The sequence below is a fragment of the Pongo pygmaeus genome, chromosome 4 (genome assembly GCF_028885625.2).
Source record: "Pongo pygmaeus isolate AG05252 chromosome 4, NHGRI_mPonPyg2-v2.0_pri, whole genome shotgun sequence".
NCBI classification, from domain to species: Eukaryota; Metazoa; Chordata; class Mammalia; order Primates; family Hominidae; genus Pongo; species Pongo pygmaeus.
In genome coordinates, this window is record NC_072377.2 from 94,687,906 (window position 1) to 94,710,121 (window position 22,216).

The 22,216-nt window shown below is 38.3% G+C and overlaps 1 protein-coding gene across 6 annotated transcripts in view; it reads left to right on the forward strand.

Moving 5' to 3' along the window:
• ADGRV1 (adhesion G protein-coupled receptor V1) overlaps window positions 1-22,216 on the forward strand; it is a 593,238-nt gene that overhangs the window by 239,567 nt on the left and 331,455 nt on the right. For all 6 annotated transcript variants that reach the window (XM_054488480.2, XM_063664978.1, XM_063664980.1 and 3 more), the window contains 8 exons: window positions 826-975; window positions 2,017-2,490; window positions 5,474-5,617; window positions 8,011-8,185; window positions 10,325-10,460; window positions 13,068-14,173; window positions 18,427-18,544; window positions 21,485-21,656. In XM_054488480.2, coding sequence (XP_054344455.1) covers window positions 826-975; window positions 2,017-2,490; window positions 5,474-5,617; window positions 8,011-8,185; window positions 10,325-10,460; window positions 13,068-14,173; window positions 18,427-18,544; window positions 21,485-21,656 — 2,475 coding nt within the window. The remainder of the gene's footprint in view (window positions 1-825; window positions 976-2,016; window positions 2,491-5,473; window positions 5,618-8,010; window positions 8,186-10,324; window positions 10,461-13,067; window positions 14,174-18,426; window positions 18,545-21,484; window positions 21,657-22,216) is intronic.

A 22,216-nucleotide genomic window follows, 5' to 3' on the forward strand; every position in this document is an offset into this window, starting at 1 on the left:
ACACACACACGCACACACACACAGCGGGGTGGAGGGAGAGAGAGAGATTTGAAGGAACAGACTCACATGATTGTGAGGGCTGGGAAGTCCAAAATCCATGAAATAGGCTGGCAGAAAGGAAACTCAGGAAAGAGTTGAAGTTGCAGTTTTGTGGAGCAGAGCAGTTCAGTCAGCTAAAAACTCAAGCAGGATTCCTAAGTTACAGTTTTGAGGCAGAATTCCTTTTTCTCCAGGAAACCTCAGTTTTTGCTCTTAAGGCCTTTAGTTGTTTAGATGAGGCCCATTCACACACATTCTTGAGGGTGATCTTTACGTACAGTCAGCTGATTGTAAGTATTCATCATATCTCCAAAATACCTTCACAGTGACATCTAGACGAGCGTTTGACCAAACAACTGGGCACCATAGTCTTGGCAAGCTGATACACAAAATTGGTCCTCACAGGGCCTGTTTGCTTCACTCCATGTATATCATAGCTAGTAGGAAGAATTTAGCTGAAATTAACTGATTAAATGTAGTAAATATGAGATGAATAAAGCAAAATTCAGGCATCAAATTACTATTCTCTTGGGATTCTACAAATGGGAGTTTTCTGGATTCTTATTCCCATCATCTTTGGGGAATAAGAACCTACTTGTTTTAGGTAACAGTCAATGTGATAAAGAAGTTTTCAAAAATTAGGTAGCTAAGTAGAGTATATTCAAGTGTCATTTTTATGTTTCTTTCATTTCCTCAGCTTCTCTGTTTGTTAATATGTTGGATACTATAATTTCATCCCTATTGTTTTATAAATTATTTCCTCTGCTCTCTGTTTATATTTTTTAGATACAAAAGTTTGGTGACCCAAATGGAGTTGTTCAGTTTGCTCCTGAGACTTTGTCTAAGAAGACTTATTCAGAGCCTCTGGCTCTGGAAGGGCCCCTGCTCATTACCTTCTTTGTCAGAAGAGTCAAGGGCACCTTTGGAGAGATTATGGTATTATTTTTCATTTGATTTTTCAAAGTACCAGTTTCCCTAACAAATGTGGTTAAGAGGGACAGAGAAACTGCATGTTCTAGTTAATTAAAGTTTTTGATAAACTAAAGTTACGTGAGTTTTCAGAGAAACAGAGGCTTTATTTAAACATCTTTGGGCTCTCTCATCAGCATCAACCTCTAGCTATCTCTCTAAATTAAAATAGGTTACACTTAGTTCAGAAAGATTTTCCTCACACTTAATCATAAAGAACCAAATGATTTTACATTTTATTGTTTGCTATAACATGAAGGCTTTCCTACTTAAGCCTCTCAATGATTTGTGTAAATTCTCCAGGGCCTTATTTCTCATTAGAATTTTTCCATTTAGCAACTGTTTTTTAAGAGGTTGTCTTTGCATGTATATTTATATAGAATGTTTGGGGATGCCCTTGTAAGTTTTCATGATATTTGATTAACAGATCAAGGTAATTCATTTGCAGGAAAAACATATTTTGTGAAATTTCTCTATACACTGACCTCTCTTTCTGTATTGGATATTAACTGGTACTTCTTCAGTTGAAACTTCATAGTTTTGAGGCCAGCAATTCTTGGAAAATAATGATTGATTTTTTATATCTCATAGATAGTCCTTTTTTATTAAAAACAAACAAAAATTCTGATTTGAATTGTCAAATTATCTACTTTTTACCTTGAAATATTGTGTGTGGTTTACTACTAAAGTTATTTGTGGAACTGGAATTTTTAAGGTAGCTTGCTTCTCTGTGTCCCTTCAAATTGTGCTATTATTTTAGAAGCAGGTAAAATAATGAGATTTTGTAATCTTGTCCTGCAAATAGCATTCAACAGCCTGAAAGAGTCAATATACTTTCCAAGCTAACATATACTTAGAGAGTTTGGCTTTGAATATAGTGATGCACAATTTTTTTTTGTATATTATAGAGAAAAACATAATTTAAGGGAATTTGGTGCAATATACTGAATTATATAACTTTGTTGAGATTTTTTCTTTTCTTTGTTGAGATTTTTTCTTTTCTTTTAGGTTTACTGGGAATTAAGTAGTGAGTTTGACATTACTGAAGACTTTCTTTCCACCAATGGATTTTTCACCATTGCTGATGGAGAGAGTGAAGCTAGCTTTGATGTTCATTTGCTACCAGATGAGGTACCTGAGATAGAGGAAGATTATGTGATCCAGCTTGTTTCTGTAGAGGGAGGAGCTGAACTGGATCCGGAGAAAAGTATCACATGGTTCTCTGTTTATGCAAATGATGACCCACATGGAGTATTTGCCCTGTATTCGGATCGCCAGTCAATACTTATTGGGCAGAACCTTATTAGATCCATCCAAATTAACATAACCCGGCTTGCTGGAACTTTTGGAGATGTGGCTGTTGGGCTTCGAATATCATCGGATCATAAAGAACAGCCGATTGTTACCGAAAATGCAGAGAGGCAGCTGGTGGTCAAAGATGGTGCCACATATAAAGTGGACATGGTGCCAATAAAGAATCAGGTTTGTGGCATTTCTTCAGTTTCCTGATCATTCCAATAAAACCCTTTCAGGAGTGCCCATGCTTACCTCATGATCAGTTTGAAATCTTATTCAGGTATTTAAATGGAACCACAAAAAAATGCCCTTGAAAATGTTGAGTAACTACTGGATAATGCATTTGCAGATTATAGTAAGTATATTACTATTTGGATGGAGATAACAGATTTTTGTGTAGAGAGTAACAGACACTTATTTAATACTTACAAAGTTCTAGGAAGTGTTTCCAGTGGTGTACATATACACCTGCCACCCATGCACATGTGTATGCACACGCACACACACTGATACTTGTCAAAGGGGAGAAATTTGTAGGCTTCTTTGTGCTTCTAGCAAAGAGTAGTGCAATGAAATAGATTACATGAAGAGGATTTGTGAATACAGAGACTGGTACCTGCTTCTCTCTTTGAAAAGTTGAAATGTGGGAAATTGGCTATGATATTCTCTAATGGTAATGAGGAGAAATCATAGCAGGCTGCTCTGCCAAGATCTGCGGTAGGTGATCAGAATGCATGGATATCCTGTGGCTCAAGCAGACAGCGCAGCAGTCTTTCTCAGTCTGAACCACAGAAAGTGATTGAGTGACTGTTTTTTTAATTCCTCCCAAGGATGGTACATGTCGTATCATCCTCTGTGCATGCATTATGGCATTCATTGCCACTGGATGCGTTATGGCATTGGGATTAATTATCTCATGGGCAAAAAAGGCTGTCCAAGAAGTAGACAGATTGGAGTCATCTTGAGAAAAACTTGCAGGGTGAATTGTGTAGCTAGGAGAATGAAAAAGGAGAATATATTCTCTCTGTCGAGGAATGGTGAAGAGGGGAATTCTGAAGCCTTTGGGAACACCCAAATCAACTCCATGAAGGCTCGAGCATTTGGGTACTGCTTTCATGGAGGTTTGGTGTTCAGCCAGTGTCAGCTTAGTTTCATATAAACTTGTGATCCATAGAAAATAGGCTATCGTTTCCGGATAAGCAACAAGCCTATTACACTAATCCATACTTACAGTGCTACCTTTTGATGTGTTGTGTACCTGAGCCTTTTGTTGTTTCTTAATAATGAAAACAAATGGGGTCTTCTTAGTGAGACATGGGTTTCATAGTTATTCCTACATTCCTGTACAATATATCCTCAGTTAATGTCCACAGGTTCTTGGAAACTGCAGCTTTAAGTGAAATGATGTACAATGTAACCAATTTTACTATAAGCTAATTGATATAAACAATAGTTAAGTTCCTACAGCATATTTCTGGTCACAAAACAGTGCCAGACTTATAATAAAGACCACCTACTTTGAAATTAAACATTGAAATAAATGTGAGCTAATGGGCAAAATAACCAGCTAGCATCATAATGACATGATCAAATTCACACGTAACAATATTAACATTAAATGTAAATGGGCTAAATGTCCCAATTAAAAGACACTGCCAAATTGGATAAAGAGTCAAGACTCATCTTAAGGAGACCCATCTCACGTGCAGAGACACACATAAGCTCAAAATAAAGGGATGGAGGAATATTTACCAAGCAAATGAAAAGCAAAAAAAAAAAAGGCAGGAGTTGCAATCCTAATCTCTGGTGAAACAGACTTTAAACCAACAAAGATCAAAAGAGACAAAAAAGGCCAGTACATAATGGTAAAGGGATCAATGCATCCAGAAGAGCTAACTATCTTAAATATATATGCACCCAATACAGGAGCACCCAGATTCATAAAGCAAGTTCTTAGAGACCTACAAAGAGACTTAGACTCCCACACAAGAATAATGAGAGACTTTAACACCCCACTGTCAATATTAGACAGATCAATGAGACAGAAAATATATACAACCACGGTATATATTTTGCAAATTTGAGGATGTGTTATCTAAATTCATTATATTTAAAAGAAGAAGAGACTTTACAGAAATGGTTGCTTTTTACATTCAATCAAGATATGCAAAGTTTCTGGGAATATTCCAGGTTGTGAGGTAACTTGGGGGTTATTACCAAGACCAACGTTTCTATGGGAAATTGTGCTGTAAGTTTCAAAATAACTTTTTGCATAACATCAATACATAAATTCCAGTTTCCCCCTATTTTGTTGGATTCTAAAATTTTGAAAATATGTAACACATAGCATTAATTTTTATTTATCCAACATATTCAAATAATCAGGACACTGAAATTATTCATTTTGAGTAAATATGATGAATTATTAGCATTCAATGAGGAGGAGGAAATTATTCAATGAGGAGGAGGAAAGTGAGTTTTGCCAAGTTTATAGGAGCTGACACTTTCGCCAGAGTGCCCCTTCCGTTTTCTTGACACTTGATTCCATCATGAACACTGCCTGTGTGGCTACTGTCATTGGTGAAGCCATTTGGGCACATGTGAAAAATTTGAAAATTTGTATTTTTTTTGTTTTGTTTTGTTTTTTCTTTTTTGGGGGAGGGGGGAGACAGAGTCTTGCACTGTTGCCAAGCTGGAGTGCAGTGACACAATCTCAGCTCACTGCAACCTCTGCCTCCTGGGTTCAAATGATTCTCCTGCCTCAGCCTCCCAAGCAGCTGGGACCACAGGCTTGCACCACCAAGCCCAGCTAATTTTTATTTTTATTATTTATTTTTTTTTAGTAGAGACAGGGTTTCACCATGTTGGCCATGCTGGTCTTGAACTCCTGGCCTTAAGTGATCCACCCGCCTGGGCCTCCCAAAGTGCTGGGATTACAGGTGTGAGCCACTGCGCCCGGCCAATTTGTAGTTTTTTATACTCTACATCTTCCACTCCTTATCTCACACCCTACATACTGGTGGTCTGTTTTGTGATGGGGGAAAGCGCATGTATTGATGAAACTGTTTGGTACTTAAGCAACCTCAGGCGGTATGCTAATGGCTCAAGTCAAAGAACAGCATTTTTCTCTGAAAATTATTTCTAAATCAGTGACACTGTTTGTTTATAGGTCTTCCTATCACTGGGCTCTAATTTCACTTTGCAACTGGTGACTGTGATGCTTGTCGGTGGACGTTTCTATGGAATGCCAACAATTCTTCAGGAAGCAAAATCTGCTGTCCTTCCAGTCTCTGAGAAAGCTGCCAATTCTCAGGTAATTGGCCCTGGGTGTGGTTCTCTCAGCAGAACACTAGAGGGCAGCTTTTACAGGCAGGACGGAGACTCTTAGAGCTAGAATTTCTCATGAGTAACTATTTTCTTAAATATAAATAACTCTGTGAACATCAAAGTAGATGTAACAGATATATTATATAAAATAATTAGTCTATTTTCAACATTCAGTAGGATAAAAAGAGATATGTCCATATCTCTTCTTGATATTATGTATCTAATATTGAGGTATTTTATGTTAAATAATTAAAATTATAATGAAGCGCTAATATTCCACACTTTTTCACATACTAACATTGTGAATGTTTATCTTTAATATTCAGACTTTGATTTACAGGGGCGAGTTTGTGCTGATGTAGATAAATGCTGATGGTCAGATCCTGTGATATGGTTGCAACTAAGTATTTGCATCTTCTGTCTGAGGTCGTTGTAGGAAAGATTATTTCCCAATCATTTCATAAATGCGCATGAGAACAAAGAACAACTTGAGGGCTTTCCTTTCTTTTCGGGCAGATTCTGTCAATATAAGAAAAAGACAAGGCTGTTATCTGTGGCTATGGTGATGTGTGTATGTTTGAAGCCATTGTGTGATATAATTCTATCCTACTCCTTCAGGTGGGAGCTGAAGTGACTCAGGAAAGCCTGGCTCAAGATGCTGAGGAGGAATCTGTACAGATGAATGGGCAGGAATATGGGCAGATATAGTCTCTGGTCACTAAGGGATGCTTTTCAGCTACTTCCTCCTGAGCATCTTCTCCAAGGAGAATGAATGTGCTTTTTCTCTTAAAATGGAATACACTGGCAATTAAAATAACTGAGAGTAAAAGATTTTTTTTCTTTACCTCCTCTTCTTTAAGAGTGAATGAGGACATAGAATTTATTAATGCTTTGAATTTTGTTGTCTTCTTTTTGTTCATGGGTTGTTATAAAAAAAAGATTCGGCAAAACCATTCATTTGGAGTAAAACATTTCCTACTCCTTATCCATGCACATTGTCACAATACTGTATCACCCCAAAGGGCAAGGTTAGAGTCCATCATGGTACATTCATGTCTTTGGTGTATCCTCTATACTCGTATCAGTGTTTGGTGTGTATGTGTGTGTGTGTGTGTGTGTGTGATGTGGCTAGGGCATTTCAAAATAGCCCTCTAGCCATGTAGCAAGAATGATCTCACTCAAAGCTTTTGGCAATCGCTAAGCAGAAGCCTCACTGGGCTGGGCATGGTGGCTCATGCTTTTAATCCTAGCAATTTGGGAGGCCCCGGTGGATAAATCCCCTGAGGTCAGGAGTTTGAGACTAGCCTGGCCAACATGATAAAACCTCTTCTCTACTAAAAATACAAAATTATCTGCATGTGATGGCATATGCCTGTAGTCCCAGCTATTGGGGAGGCTGAGGCATGAGAATCACTTGAACCTGGGAGGCAGAGGTTGGAGTGAGCCGAGATCATGCCACTGCACTCCAGCCTGGGTGACAGAGCGACATTCTGTCTCAAGAAAAAAAAAAAAAGAAGAAAAAGAGAAGCCTCACTGTAACAGAGAATCTAGGCTGGGGCCAAATTGAAGTAGCTGTTGTTTCTTTTCCTCTGTGGCTCCAGAAGTTATCCTGCGGAACGCTCTCACGTTTTTCTATTATTCCTCATTGCAATTTAAGAAGGGGAGAATGAGTTTTAATATATAACTCTTGATTAAATGGTATCCCAAATTTATAGCTATTGAGACCAAAAGAGGTAAACTGAATTGTTCAAATCAAAATGTGAAGCCAGGAATCTGCTTTTATTCTTACTCATTGCTCAGAACTTATTTCATCTATAAATCATATACCCTGGGAACGTTGCACATAAAACAAAATCTACTTGATGCTTGTGATAAAGATGGGTATTAAAAAAAACTTTGAAGTTTTCTGGTCTTCAAAAAAAGATACTAAATTACGTCAGAGCTGAAAAGAACCCTAATAGAAGGTCTAGTTCATGGTGCTTACTTTATAAATGAAAAAATATACTATTATATCTTAGAAGTCAAATTTTAGTTCTATAAATGAGGTTCTGGAAAGACCCATGAACAAGTCATATTAAATGCCATTTAACATATTTTGCTTTCATTTAACCATAGTTATGCTTATCTTTTTTTGGATGTTGTTCATTCAAAAGATAACATTTTGATTAAAAAAGAGAAAGCTATGAACTATAACCTAAATAACAAAGTAAAATAAATTTTAAAATCTGAGATGTTATTTCTTAAGCACTTCTCTTTAATTCAATATGAGACAAGGATATATATTGTATAAACCAAGGGAAAGTTTACATTTAACCCATTCCTCAGAAAACAGGAAGGTTTAAAGAGAAATAAAATACTCTAAGCGTGATTTTCCCTCAGGTCGGATTTGAATCCACTGCTTTTCAACTCATGAACATCACTGCTGGCACAAGCCACGTTATGATTTCTAGGAGAGGCACATATGGCGCTCTCTCGGTTGCCTGGACCACTGGATATGCTCCTGGGTTAGAAATTCCTGAATTCATTGTTGTTGGCAACATGACCCCAACACTGGGTGAGTTGTAGTTTTTCTAAGATGAGTCCTGTAGAATATTGGAAGGATATCATTGACCACTAAATGTCTTGGGTTACCCTTATTCTGGACACTAAACATAGTTTTTGAATACAATACTTCCATATTTAAGTGATCAGAGTAGTGCAAGCTGCTTGGTGAGAAAAGGAGAGAAGCTTTTTTCAGTCAAATTAACAACTTCATGCCTTACCTCAAAAGGGTAGGGTCACTAAGCAAACTACTCTGTCCATGCAATAGGAGTTTGTTGAAAGTAGTTCTAAGAATCAAATTTGGAAAATACAGTAATAAGAAAAATAAAAATACATACAGCTCTTGTATGCATTTCCATGTTCACCTGACTATTTCTGGCAGTAGGGCAGCTGTTACTTTAGATACTTTATTTTTTTAAGTATACCATTAGGTCTTTGAGAGTTAGTGAGATGCGAATATTAGATGGTTTGACCTCTACCGTGTTATAGCAAGCCCATTGCAAATTTAGATAATGAGAGTTTATAAAGAACGCTCCAGTGGGCTCTGAATCTGAGGATCTCCCTCGTTGATTCACAGGGTCTTGTTGGTCACCAAGCGAACGCCATTTACGCTCAGTAAGAAACCTGATGAATCCTGCAGAGGACTGAGATCCTCAGTCCCTCAGAGAGGAGGGTATGATTTTCATTTTCCCAAGATCTTGGCATCACTGAGAGATAAGAAGGAATGAAAGCTAAGGTCCTATAGAAGATGGGGGGTGAGGGCTAGGCCAGTGAAAATGACAACATTTTCATGCCAGCTTCCATCCTAACAGGAAACCCAGAAAACAGAAAGAGAGAAATTAGCTGCATGATTGAGAGACACCATAGTGTGATAACTGCCTTGGATACTGGGGTTTCTTTAGCCACTGCATAGGTGCCCCTGATGTGATGTCTCAGACATTGGCTCCTCGTTTTCCTTTTGGCATGTCTCCTAAGTTAAAGATATTTAATTATTTTTTCCTGTTTATTTTCTAGCCCTGTTTTTCCTGCAGAAACTCTTATCTTTTACTTCCATACCCCTCTGTCACTTTGGGTGATATGCATAGCTTCATATAATCTAGGGTGTTTGTGAAAATTTTTTATGTTAGTAACCACTTGCTACATACGAAAAGATTTATGTGTAGAAATATTGCTTATTATGAGTGTATATGCAGCTTCGTGCTTACATATCACATTAATCTTCAAACGCTTTTGTGAGTTTATGTTAACTTGATTCAACTAAAATAACAGGAGTTCCCAAATAATAGATCTGTATCTTCAAACAGGTTCATTTAGTTTTTTGAGCCTTTGTAATAAATTTTCAAACACAATGAAAAGTACAGTGAACACCCATAAACTCACTGACTAGATTTATTTATTTATTTTATTTTTAATTTTTTTTTTTGAGACAGAGTCTCACTCTGTCACCCATGCTGGAGTGCAGTGGCGCCATCTCAGCTCACTGCAACCTCCACCTCCCGGGCTGAAGGTATTCTCCTGCCTCAGCCTCCTAAGTAGCTGGGATTATAGGCTCGTGCCACCATGCCTGGCTAATTTTTGTATTTTTTGTACAGATGGGGTTTCACCATGTTGGCCAGGCTGGTCTCAAACTCATGACCTCAAGATCCGCCCTCCTCGGCCTCCCAAAGTGTTGGGATTACAGGCGTGAGCCACTGCACCTGGCCTTGACTGGATTTAATAGTTGTTACAGTCTGCCATATTTGTGACATTTTTTCTGAAGCATTTTAAAGTAAAATACATAGATTATGATATTTCACCCCAGTCTACTTCAATATGTATCCTAAAAATATGCTGGGGCCAGAATTTAAACCAAAGCCTGACACTAAGTCTGTATTAAAGCTTGCCTAACACCAGTCCTTTTCACTGCTGGATTTTGTCATTGAGCCAGGAAAGAAAAAGATATAAAGGAGAAAAGTAAACAGGGACCGAAAGCAAGATTTGTGTGGTCTCCTGTAAGTTTATCTCTCCCCCCGCCCCTTTTAAAAAATGTTTTACCTTTTGTGAACTATAATCGAATTTTGGAAAAGAAAATGCATTACTACAGTTTTAAAAGTCAAATCCCAATTTAAGATAAGAAATAATACCCTGCTTTGCTTTTCATGTTTTCTTTCAGGGAGCCTTTCATTTTCCCACGGTGAACAAAGGAAAGGAGTTTTCCTGTGGACGTTTCCCAGCCCTGGTCGGCCAGAGGCCTTTGTTCTTCACCTATCAGGAGTGCAGAGCAGCGCTCCTGGCGGAGCTCAACTCCAGTAAGACCAGCCTCATTCTCACCCAAGAAATTATCTGAGGAATAATCTAGAATTCATCCATCAAAACAGAAAAAGGCACAAGGATTATTCTCCTTGAAGCAAATACAAACATAGTTTTAGTGTAGAGCATCACATGGCGTGCATGCCGGAGAGGGAGGCAGCTCTCAGGAGCCCCACCACCCACTGCTTGCCCTAAAGAGAGTTCCTCATGCCCCACCTTGAGAATGGGGGCTGGGGTACCATCTCCACTAAGAGCCATGGTGGCAGTTCTCCTCTTGTTAAAGGGAGCTATCTTCTGAGAAGCTGAAAATACCTGATTGCCCCACATGATTAAGAGTAAGAATAAGATTAAGTACGAATAAGACATCACAGTAGGGTGACAATGTTACTTGTTTGGACCAGTGGCCCTTTAACTTTAATTTAATTTTATTGAATTTTACTGTGTATCTATAATGACTCTTTCTGCAAATACAGTATATTTGCAGATAATACGTACCAACCAAAAGCAATTTACTTTCCTTATTTCTGGGATAGACTTCACCAGAGCAGCAGACGGCAGACCTGCTATTCAGACTTAGGGATTTAGTCCTGGCTCTGCCACTTACTCACTGTGTAACTTTGAGAAAATTATTTGATCTTTCTGTTCTTCAGTTTACTTGTAAAATAAAGAAAATTTTGGGGTATGAAAACTAGAGTGTATTCAAGTATGTTTGTGTACATGTTTATGTGTGGGGGATCTCCATTGGGGAAATAAAGTATGACTTTAGATTATACGTATGCCATTTTTAAAATGTTCATCCAGAGAACATATTTTAGGGTTACAAATTCAAATGCTTTAACAGCAACAATAGTTATTAACAGTATTATAGTGCTTGGCCAGGCGTGGTGGCTCACGCCTGTAATCCCAGCACTTTGGGAGGCCACAGCAGGCAGATCACCTGAGGTTAGGAATTCAAGACAAGACTGGCCAACATGGCAAAACCCCGTCTCTACTTAGAATACAAAACATCAGCCAGGTGTGATGGCACGTGCCTGTAGTCCCAGCTTACTTGGGAGGCTGAGGCAGGAGAATCGCTTGAGCCCAGGAGGCAGAGGTTGCAATGAACTGAGATCACGCCACAGTGCTCCAGCCTGGGCAACAGAGTGAGTGAGACTCCATCTCAAAAACAACAAGAAGTAGTATTATAGGGCTTACCCTAAGCCAGGCATAAATCTTTTTTTTTTTTTTTTTTTTGAGATGGAGACTCGCTCTTTCGCCCAGGCCGGACTGCAGTGGCGCTATCTTGGCTCACTGCAAGCTCCGCCTCCCAGGTTCATGCCATTCTCCTGCCTCAGCCTCCCGAGTAGCTGGGACGACAGGTGCCCGCCACCGTGCCTTACTAATTTTTTGTATTTTTAGTAGAGACGGGGTTTCACTGTGTTAGCCAGGATGGTCTCGATCTCCTGACCTCGTGATCCGCCCACCTCGGCCTCCCAAAGTGCTGGGATTACAGGTGTGAGCCACCGCGGCCAGGCATAAATCTTATAGTGCTTACTCTAAGCCAGGCATAAATCTCACACACACACACACACACACACACACACACACACACACACACACACACACACACACACACACACACACACACACACACACACACACACACACACACACACACACACACACACACACACACACACACACACACACACACACACACACAGTCTCTCTCTCTTTACTCTCCCCAACAACCTTATGAAGTAGATTATATTATTTGTCTCATTTTATAGATGATGAAAGTCATAGATAGATTATGCGATAAACCCAGAAGCACACAGTTAATACATGTTGGGGCCATGATTTCAACCCAGGCTGAATGGCCTCTGTGTGAGGTATTAACCACTGTTTTTATGTACTGAGTGCTAGCTGCTTGACAAGAGAGAGTGATGGGACCTGAAGAATCCTCCCTAAAGGCATTTAAATTTATATTAAAACCAAAAACTTGTTAGCAAAAGAAAATATACCTGCAGACAGAATTAGGCCGAGAGGCCAGCAGTTGTAACCTCTGATATAGCTATTAACTCACAACAAAAATCTATAGGAAAAAAACTAAGGATAAATTATTCTATCATGGGTGTCTCTTCTAATTCATACATAAAGTTTTAGCCACATTTGCATGAGGGGTTAGTTCCATTACTGGCAGCTGAAGAAAGCAAGGATTTTGCTGCTAGTGCCAGTAACTATTTCTATTTGGTAGATAAGAAAGCTGGCAGAGGTCCAGAACATTGTAGTAATATTGTTCCCCTTGTACTGATCCTAAGGGAGAGCCTGATTTTCAGATCCCTCAGACAGCTGCTCTGGGATGATGGAGAAATAGACCAGAGACCTATAAGCTTTTTATTTAGCTCAGACTTGTTAGTTCCTGTCCCTGCTTTTGCAGCTCCTGTTCTTAACATTTCTTTTGCCCCTACGTATCAATAAATAGGGTTTGATGGAATTTGAAATGGCACGTCATTGTTAAGTTGCTGCCCTCATGAGCAGCATTTTAAATATGTGAATGATGAATCTCTACAGTCATATTCCTATGTTTTAAAATCAATTTCTTCATGATTTAATTTTTTTCCTAGATCAGGTTTCATCGTTGCTGAAATTGAACCAATGGGCGTCTTCCAATTTTCCACTAGCTCAAGAAATATCATAGTGTCAGAAGATACACAGATGATCAGATTACATGTACAAAGACTATTTGGGTTCCACAGCGATCTTATTAAAGTTTCTTATCAGACCACTGCAGGAAGCGCCAAGCCACTGGAAGATTTTGAGCCTGTTCAGAATGGGGAACTGTTTTTTCAAAAATTCCAAACTGAGGTTGATTTTGAAATAACCATTATTAATGATCAGCTTTCTGAGATAGAAGAATTTTTTTACATTAACCTTACTTCAGTAGAAATTAGGGGATTACAAAAGTTTGATGTTAATTGGAGCCCACGCCTGAATCTAGATTTCAGTGTTGCAGTGATTACAATATTGGATAACGATGACCTGGCAGGAATGGATATTTCCTTCCCCATGACAACTGTGGCTGTAGAAGTTGACACAACTCTCATTCCTATAGAAACTGAATCCACCACATACCTCAGCACAAGCAAGACGACTACCATTCTGCAGCCAACCAATGTCGTTGCCATTGTTACAGAGGCAACTGGTGTATCTGCCATCCCTGAGAAACTTGTCACCCTTCATGGCACACCTGCTGTGTCTGAAAAGCCTGATGTGGCCACTGTAACTGCCAATGTTTCCATTCATGGAATGTTCAGCCTCGGGCCATCCATTGTTTATGTTGAAGAGGAGATGAAGAATGGCACATTCAACACTGCAGAAGTTCTTATCCGAAGAACTGGTGGGTTTACTGGCAATGTCAGCATAACAGTTAAAACTTTCGGTGAAAGATGTGCTCAGATGGAACCAAATGCATTGCCCTTTCATGGTATCTATGGAATTTCCAACCTAACATGGGCAGTTGAAGAAGAAGACTTTGAAGAACAAACTCTTACCCTTATATTCCTAGATGGAGAAAGAGAACGTAAAGTATCAGTTCAAATTTTGGATGATGATGAGCCTGAGGGACAGGAATTCTTCTACGTGTTTCTCACAAACCCTCAAGGGGGAGCAGAGATTGTGGAGGGGAAGGATGACACTGGATTTGCAGCTTTTGCCATGGTTATTATTGCAGGTATATCTTTGAAATGATGGAGATAAAAATGTACTTTTGTGGTACATAATTTGTATTAAGATGAATCTAGCTTAAATTTAAAGGAAGAAGGTGAAGTACTTAAGTTATTCATAGGAATGCATGAAAGTGTTGTTTTTCTGTAGCATGGACCCGTGACATGAACTCATGATGTGCTGTTGTGAGGGCCCTGTAATTTAATGTACTATAAATGTCACTGAGATCAGAGCCAGTAATACAATCTATAAATCTATACTCTCAAAATATAAAGAACATTTGATTTAATCATCCAAACACATGATTGCTTATCCTGTTTTGAAACTTCATTCTAAATTTACCAGCTACTTTCAGTAATCTATCCTAAATTCAAAGATCTCATTGGCAGGAAATTCTTTTTTTTTTCTGTTACCAAAAAGATTTAAACTGTTGCCTTTTGTTTTGCTTTTGACCCAATGTAGTTGATATAGCCATCATACTATTGTGTATATATGTTACAATAGCTTAAAATTTTAATAATTTTTTTGTTTCTCATGTATCTTATGCAATCTTTTCATGACAGTTTGCAGTTTACCTCTGAAATCATACTGTATTGTTATTTTTTTTTTGGAGATGGAGTCTTGCTCTGTTGCCCAGGCTGGAGTGCAATGGCATGATCACAGCTCACTGCCACCTCTGCCTCCCGGGTTCAAGCAGTTCTCTGACTCAGCTTCCTGAGTAGCTGGGATTACAGGCACCTGCCACCACGCCCAGCTAATTTTTTTTATTTTTAGTAGAGACAGGGTTTCATCATGTTGGCCAGCTGGTCTTGAACTCCTGACCTTGTGATCCACCTGCCTCAGCCTCCCAAAGTGCTGGGATTACAGGCGTGAGCCACTGCACCCGGTATGGGTGTAGTGTAGAAATCATACTGTATTTCTTTAAATGAAATACATCAGCATGTCAATACCTTATAGGAATTAGAGAAGTGACAGGCTATCTCATGATTCTTTTCTTTTTTCATTTTTATATTTTATTGTAAAGTGACAACTTATAATTATACATATTTAGAGGGTACAAGGAATGATGTTATGATTAGTAAATGCATTGTAGAATAATTTAATCAAGCTAGTTAACATGTACATTACCTCAAGTACTTAACATTTTTTATAGTGAGAATATTTCATATTTACTATCTTAGAAACTTGGAAATGTACAGTACTCTATATTAACTATATTCACCTTTCTGTGCAATAGACCTCAAAACATACTTTTGAGATTTGATGCTTGCTGGAGTTCGTATTTTATTTTAGCCACTCAGTTTTAATTCAGTCATAATTTTGCAATCTTTTAACTTCCTTTCATATGCTCAGCATTATCTCATTTATGTTAACCTACAAATTTACATCAATTAGTATGATTTATTCCTGTTTCTACAGTTTATGAAGTGTATTGTAAATTCTTATTCTATTCTACAAGTTATTTACTGATTTTGATTCAAATTGGCTTAATGCCATCTATATATTTCTATTAAAATTAATTTGGTAGCTGGGCACGGTGGCTCACACCTGTAAACCCAGCACTTTGGGAGGCTGAGGTGGGCGGATCACAAGGTCAGGAGATTGAGACCATCCTGACTAACACGGTGAAACCCCATCTCTACTAAAAAAAGTACAAAAAATTAGCCAGGCGTGGTGGCGGGCACCTGTAGTCCCAGCTACTCGGGAGGCTGAGGCAAGAGAATGGTGTGAACCCGGGAGGCGGAGCTTGCAGTGAGCCGAGATCATGCCACTACACTCCAGCCTGGGTGACAGAGTGAGACTCCGTCTCAAAAAAAAAAAAAAAATTAATTTGGCAGTCAGCATCCTCCTTCTCATTCTATGACACAGGTATTTTATTACAGTTATTTGAATATGACCAGTGCTGATAGTAAAAATACTTAACAATTAGTTTGGCACCGGCCAGGCCCGTTAAAATGGCTTCTGGAGGTTCTTTGCTGTTCTAAGCCATACTCTATTAATTACTGGATCATGGGGAGGTCTTGTAGTCCTGGTTAGGGAAGTGGCAGAGGGTTCTTTCGGGGCTCAGGACAGAAGTTAGGTACCAACTGGAATGGAAGTGCTTCCCTGTTTTATCAGACAATATAGCCTACCAGTGCCTATCCCTTCATCAGCTCTGAGCTTAGTTTTAACTCAGCAGGCAAATGGTAACTCAGCTGAGCTCTGTGAGATTCTGTAATGTTTACCTTCCCTACATAAGGCACACTCATCACACACCTGTGGCAAATGACTGCTACCCTACCATAGCTACCACTAACGTCATATGATGTAATTGGCCTGACTACACCATCAGGCACATTCACGTGGTTGTAATACTTGAAGTTCCTTTACCTGCAAATGTTGCCCTCATCTTTTCCCTACCTGACATTTTTTTCTTAATAATATTTCTCACTTAACTGGATAATTAATTTTGCTGCATCCACCTACCTTTATAATCTTTTCACATTTAGATTTTAGAACAAACTTTCTGAGTGAGTCAGGGAAAAAATAGTTTATTTAGTTTTGATTTTGATCATTGGCACATTACAAGTCTGGAATCATTTTACTAGAAATTTGAAATCAAATTTGTTATTGTAAATGTGACAAGGGAAGTGTTATTTTCATTAGAATCATGCTAGTTGCTATTGCCTTGGAAAAGGAAATGAGGGTTCTGCTGTGATAGTCTTGTAATCTACTTGAAGAGCCCAAATCCTCACTTAAGGTGACAAGAAAACAATTGCTGCCAAAGATAAAAAGTCAATGTCAGATTCTGATACCAGGCTACGAAGTGATTGTAGTGATTAATTGGTGAGGATGAGGATTGGCAGTCTGAAACCCTAGGACAAATGTAGCCCATCACTTGCATGTCCCTAATAAAGGGGCTCCGCATTTACTTTAAGACCAGGGAAATGGTCCAGGGGCTGATGACTACTAGTTCTTCCCTATCAGGACAGTTCAGTGGTTTTCTGTTTCCTTAACCCAACCTACTCCCTAATTTCAGAAGTTCTGTCTCCTTAGAATGCCAGGAATCAGGTTTCAGGGTGATGGGTACACATGATAATATGGTTTGGCTCTGTGTCCCCACTCAATTCTCATCTCCAGTTGTAATCCCCCAAATCCCCATGTGTCAAGGGTGGGATCTGGTGGGAGATGATTGGATCATGGGGGCAGTTTCCCCCATGCTGTTCTTTTGATAGTGAGTGTGTTCTCATGAGGTCTGATGGTTGAAAAGTAGCGCTTCCTTTGCTGTCTCTCTCCTGCCACCATATACGAGGTGCTTTGCTTCCCCTTCCACCATGATTGTAAGTTTGCTGAGGCCTCCCCAGACATGCAAAACTGTGAATCAATTAAACCTCTTTTGTTTATAAATTACCTAGTCTCAGGTAGCATCTTTATAGCAGCATAAAAATGAACTAATACACATGGTTTTTGAGGCTGATTGCTTTAGGATCATTGCTTCTAGGATCAATGCAAAACTGGGCCATGGAGAATAGAAAGCAGTCAGAACTATGCAGTGGTATTTCTCTAGTCTGAGAAGCTGGCTTAGTTGCTGCCTAGGATTTGAAGTGATGATTTCTGTATAGTTTGAACCCTAGTTTTGTTCCAGTTTAAACATTTTTTTTTAGTATAATGGTACCCGTAACCTCAAGTGTTGCTTAGGAAAGTTTCTGATACCCAGAGATGCTAAGGAGTTCCTTAATATTTCTGTTTTGTTCTGGGGCAAATAGCTTCATGGACAGCATAGATGGTCTTTTAATCACACCTCTTAGGTAAAGGTAAATCCATTGAACAGAGTTCATTTATTTGACAAGTATTTATTCAACACTTATATGCTCAGTTCTGTTCTCGGAGCTGGGGATACAGTAGTGAATAAAAGTTGTTGCTCTAGTAGGGCTTACATTCTGTGGGGGATATATAGCCTTAAAACAGATAAATATCTAAAATTTCAAGTACTGTCAAATGTAAAGTAGGATCTTAATAGAAAAATGAATATGTGTCTGTCAGAGGAAAGAGTGGGATTTGATGTTTTATTTCTTCTTTTCTTCTATTCCCAACAGTTAGCCACCTTGATGTTATCACAGTTTAGATTATTTTTAATAAAGGTCTTTTAACAACTGTAGCTCTCCTCACCACCTGTGAATTTCTCACTTTTAAACCATCTGAGCTGGCAAGATTAGTGGAGCATGGGAGGTCTTGTAAATAATTCTTGAATATATTGTGGTCCTCCATTCTTTTTTTCAGGGAGTGACCTTCACAATGGCATCATAGGATTCAGTGAGGAGTCCCAGAGTGGACTAGAACTCAGGGAAGGAGGTGATATGAGAAGATTGCACCTTATTGTCACAAGACAGCCAAACAGGTATGTGTATATGTAGTATATGGAAGACGTAACATTCTGTGCGTCTGTACAAATGTAATTTCAATTCATACAATGGTAGAGGCAGGGTAAGATAGAAGGAAGTAGTGTGGAATTTGGCATGTCTTCAGGTGCTCTAGTTCTTAATCTGTGATTATGATACTTCGTTTATGATCATAACTTAGGGTTACCTTGAGTGTTTTGTACTTCATGAAGTACCATACGAATATCAGACTATGTAGGTCATCACTTCATCATATTGCCTATTATCTGCTCACTCTACATACATACTATTTTCCTGTGAGGAAGACTTGGAGTACCAAAATTTTGTTTGCAGCTTAAAACTGTATAGTAGCATCTTTGGATGCTCATCACATACATGTGCTTGGTATGCACACATGCACATGTGTATATATTACATTTTCCATTTTGGGCCTAAATAATCTGTGAGAATGTAGGTCTCCCTTTGCCCTATTTTACAATAGCAACCATTATGAGTGGAAGTGTTGTTTCTTTAGAAAAATTCTTTTTAAAAGAGAAATGAGGAACATTTACTTGCCTTTAGAAACTCCCTATAATTCTCATTTTCACATTTTTTGGACATAATAGAGAAATATATATATTTTTAAATTTTCTGTTTTTAAAAATTTTATTATTATTATACTTTAAGTTTTTTTAATTTTATTATTATTATACTTTAAGTTTTAGGGTACATGTGCATAACGTGCAGGTTTGTTACATAGGTATACATGTGACATGTTGGTGTGCTGCACCCATTAACTCGTCATTTAGCATTAGGTATATCTCCTAATGCTATCCCTCCCCCCTCCCCCGACCCCACAGCAGTTCCCAGAGTGTGATGTTCCCCTTCCTCTGTCCATGTGTTCTCATTGTTCAATTCCCACCTATGAGTGAGAATACGCGGTGTTTGGTTTTTTGTCCTTGCAATAGTTTGCTGAGAATGATGGTTTCCAGCTTCACCCATGTCCCTAAAAAGGACATGAACTCATCCTTTTTTATGGTTGCATAGTATTCCATGGTATATGTGTGCCACATTTTTTTAATCCAGTCTATCATTGTTGGACATTTGGGTTGGTTCCAAGTCTTTGCTGTTGTGAATAGTGCCGCAATGAACATACATGTGCATGTGTCTTTATAGCAGCATGATTTATAGTCCTTTGGGTATATACCCAGTAATGGGATGGCTGGGTCAAATGGTATTTCTAGTTCTAGAGGAATCACCACACTGACTTCCACAATGGTAGAACTAGTTTACAGTCCCACCAACAGTGTAAAAGTGTTCCTATTTCTCCACATCCTCTCCAGCACCTGTTGTTTCCTGACTTTTTAGTGATCGCCATTCTAACTGGTGTGAGATGGTATCTCATTGTGGTTTTCATTTGCATTTCTCTGATGGCCAGTGATGATGAGCATTTTTTTCATGTGTTTTTTGGCTGCATAAATGTCTTCTTTTGAGAAGTGTCTGTTCATATCCTTTGCCTACTTTTTGATGGGGTTGTTTGTTTTTTTCTTGTAAATTTGTTGGAGTTCATTGTAGATTCTGGATATTAGCCATTTGTCAGATGAGTAGATTGCAAAAATTTTCTCCCATTTTGTAGCTTGCCTGTTCACTCTGATGGTAGTTTCTTTTCCTGTGCAGAAGCTCTTTAGTTTAATTAGATCCCATTTGTCAATTTCGGCTTTTGTTGCCATTGCTTTTGGTGTTTTAGACATGAAGTCCTTGCCCATGCCTATGTCCTGAATGGTATTGCCTAGGTTTTCCTGTAGGTTTTTTATGGTTTTAGGTCTAACATTTAAGTCTTTAATCCATCTTGAATTAATTTTTTATAAGGTGTAAGGAAGGGATCCAGTTTCAGCTTTCTACATATGGCTAGCCAGTTTTCCCAGCACCATTTATTAAACAGGGAATCCTTTCCCCATTGCTTGTTTTTGTCAGGTTTGTCAAAGATCAGATAGTTGTAGATATGCGGCATTATTTCTGAGGGCTCTGTTCTGTTCCATTGATCTATATCTCTGTTTTGGTACCAGTACCATGCTGTTTTGGTTACTGTAGCCTTGTAGTATAGTTTGAAGTCAGGTAGCGTGATGCCTCCAGCTTTGTTCTTTTGGCTTAGGATTGTCTTGGCAATGCGGGCTCTTTTTTGGTTCCATATGAACTTTAAGGTATTTTTTTCCAATTCTGTGAAGAAAGTCATTGGTAGTTTGATGGGGATGGCATTGAATCTATAAATTACCTTGAGCAGTATGGCCATTTTCACGATATTGATTCTTCCTACCCATGAGTATGGAATGTTCTTCCATTTGTTTGTATCCTCTTTTATTTCATTGAGCAGTGGTTTGTAGTTCTCCTTGAAGAGGTCCTTCACATCTCTTGTAAGTTGGATTCCTAGGTATTTTATTCTCTTTGAAGCAATTGTGAATGGGAATTCACTCATAATTTGGGTCTCTGTTTGTCTGTTATTGGTGTGTAAGAATGCTTGTGATTTTTGCACATTGATTTTGTATCCTGAGACTTGGCTGAAGTTGCTTATCAGCTTAAGGAGATTTTGTGCTGAGATGATGGTGTTTTCTAGATATACAATCATGTCATCTGCAAACAAGGACAATTTGACTTCCTCTTTTCCTAATTGAATGCCCTTTATTTCCTTCTTGAAAAATATTATTTGTTTTTGCATTCCTTATACAGAGTATTAGGATACTTATTCATTGTTGAATGGAGTGTAGTCAAAGAAAACCACATAAGCCCTGAGGCTTAATTCTCTTATCTGTAGTGAGGAAAACTGGTCGTTTTCAGCATGATCAGTGGTAAAGTAAGTGCTATACTTTGGATGAAGAGGTACCATTTGGCACAGTGATAATAAACTCTATTAGACATGGGGATGACACCCTCTGTTAAGGCATTGATGGGTTTCTTGCTCATAGGGCCTTTGAAGACGTCAGGGTCTTTTGGCGAGTCACACTTAACAAAACAGTCGTCGTGCTCCAGAAGGATGGGGTAAACCTGATGGAGGAACTTCAGCCTGTGTCAGGGACCACAACCTGTACAACGGGTCAAACAAAATGCTTTATCAGCATTGAACTCAAACCAGAAAAGGTAAGAAATGAAGAGACACACTAGTGTCAACTTCTAATTATATTTCTTTAGAATTAATCATTTTAAAACCACTCTTGAAGCTTACACATTGTTGATATGGAGATTCTTTGTGTTTTTCTTAGCCATAATGTCTAAATCTCTTTGCTGACAACAGACTTGTTTAGATAATGGAATTTTGTAAATAAACTTGTCATTTTTCTATTTTTTTGTTTCTTGCCATTCTAAAATAACAACCATGTAGGTTTAACTTCTTTTATTTGTATTCTTGGTACAATTCTTTCCTTTTCTAGAAATAAATGTCTTATTCACAATTCTTTTTATTAGCCCCTTCCTACTTACATACAAAGAAAAAAATGTTTATCATTGCTTAATAAATGAACACATGCTTAATAAAAGACATGTCGATATGCTAACTCTTCTACACATTAAAATTAATAAAATATTAAATATATACTGTTAGAATCACATTTATCTTGCATGCTATCTCTTTTTTATATACCAATAACATTTCTTTCAGTATCACTATAAATTCAAATTCAAATAATTTTTATTACTTACTA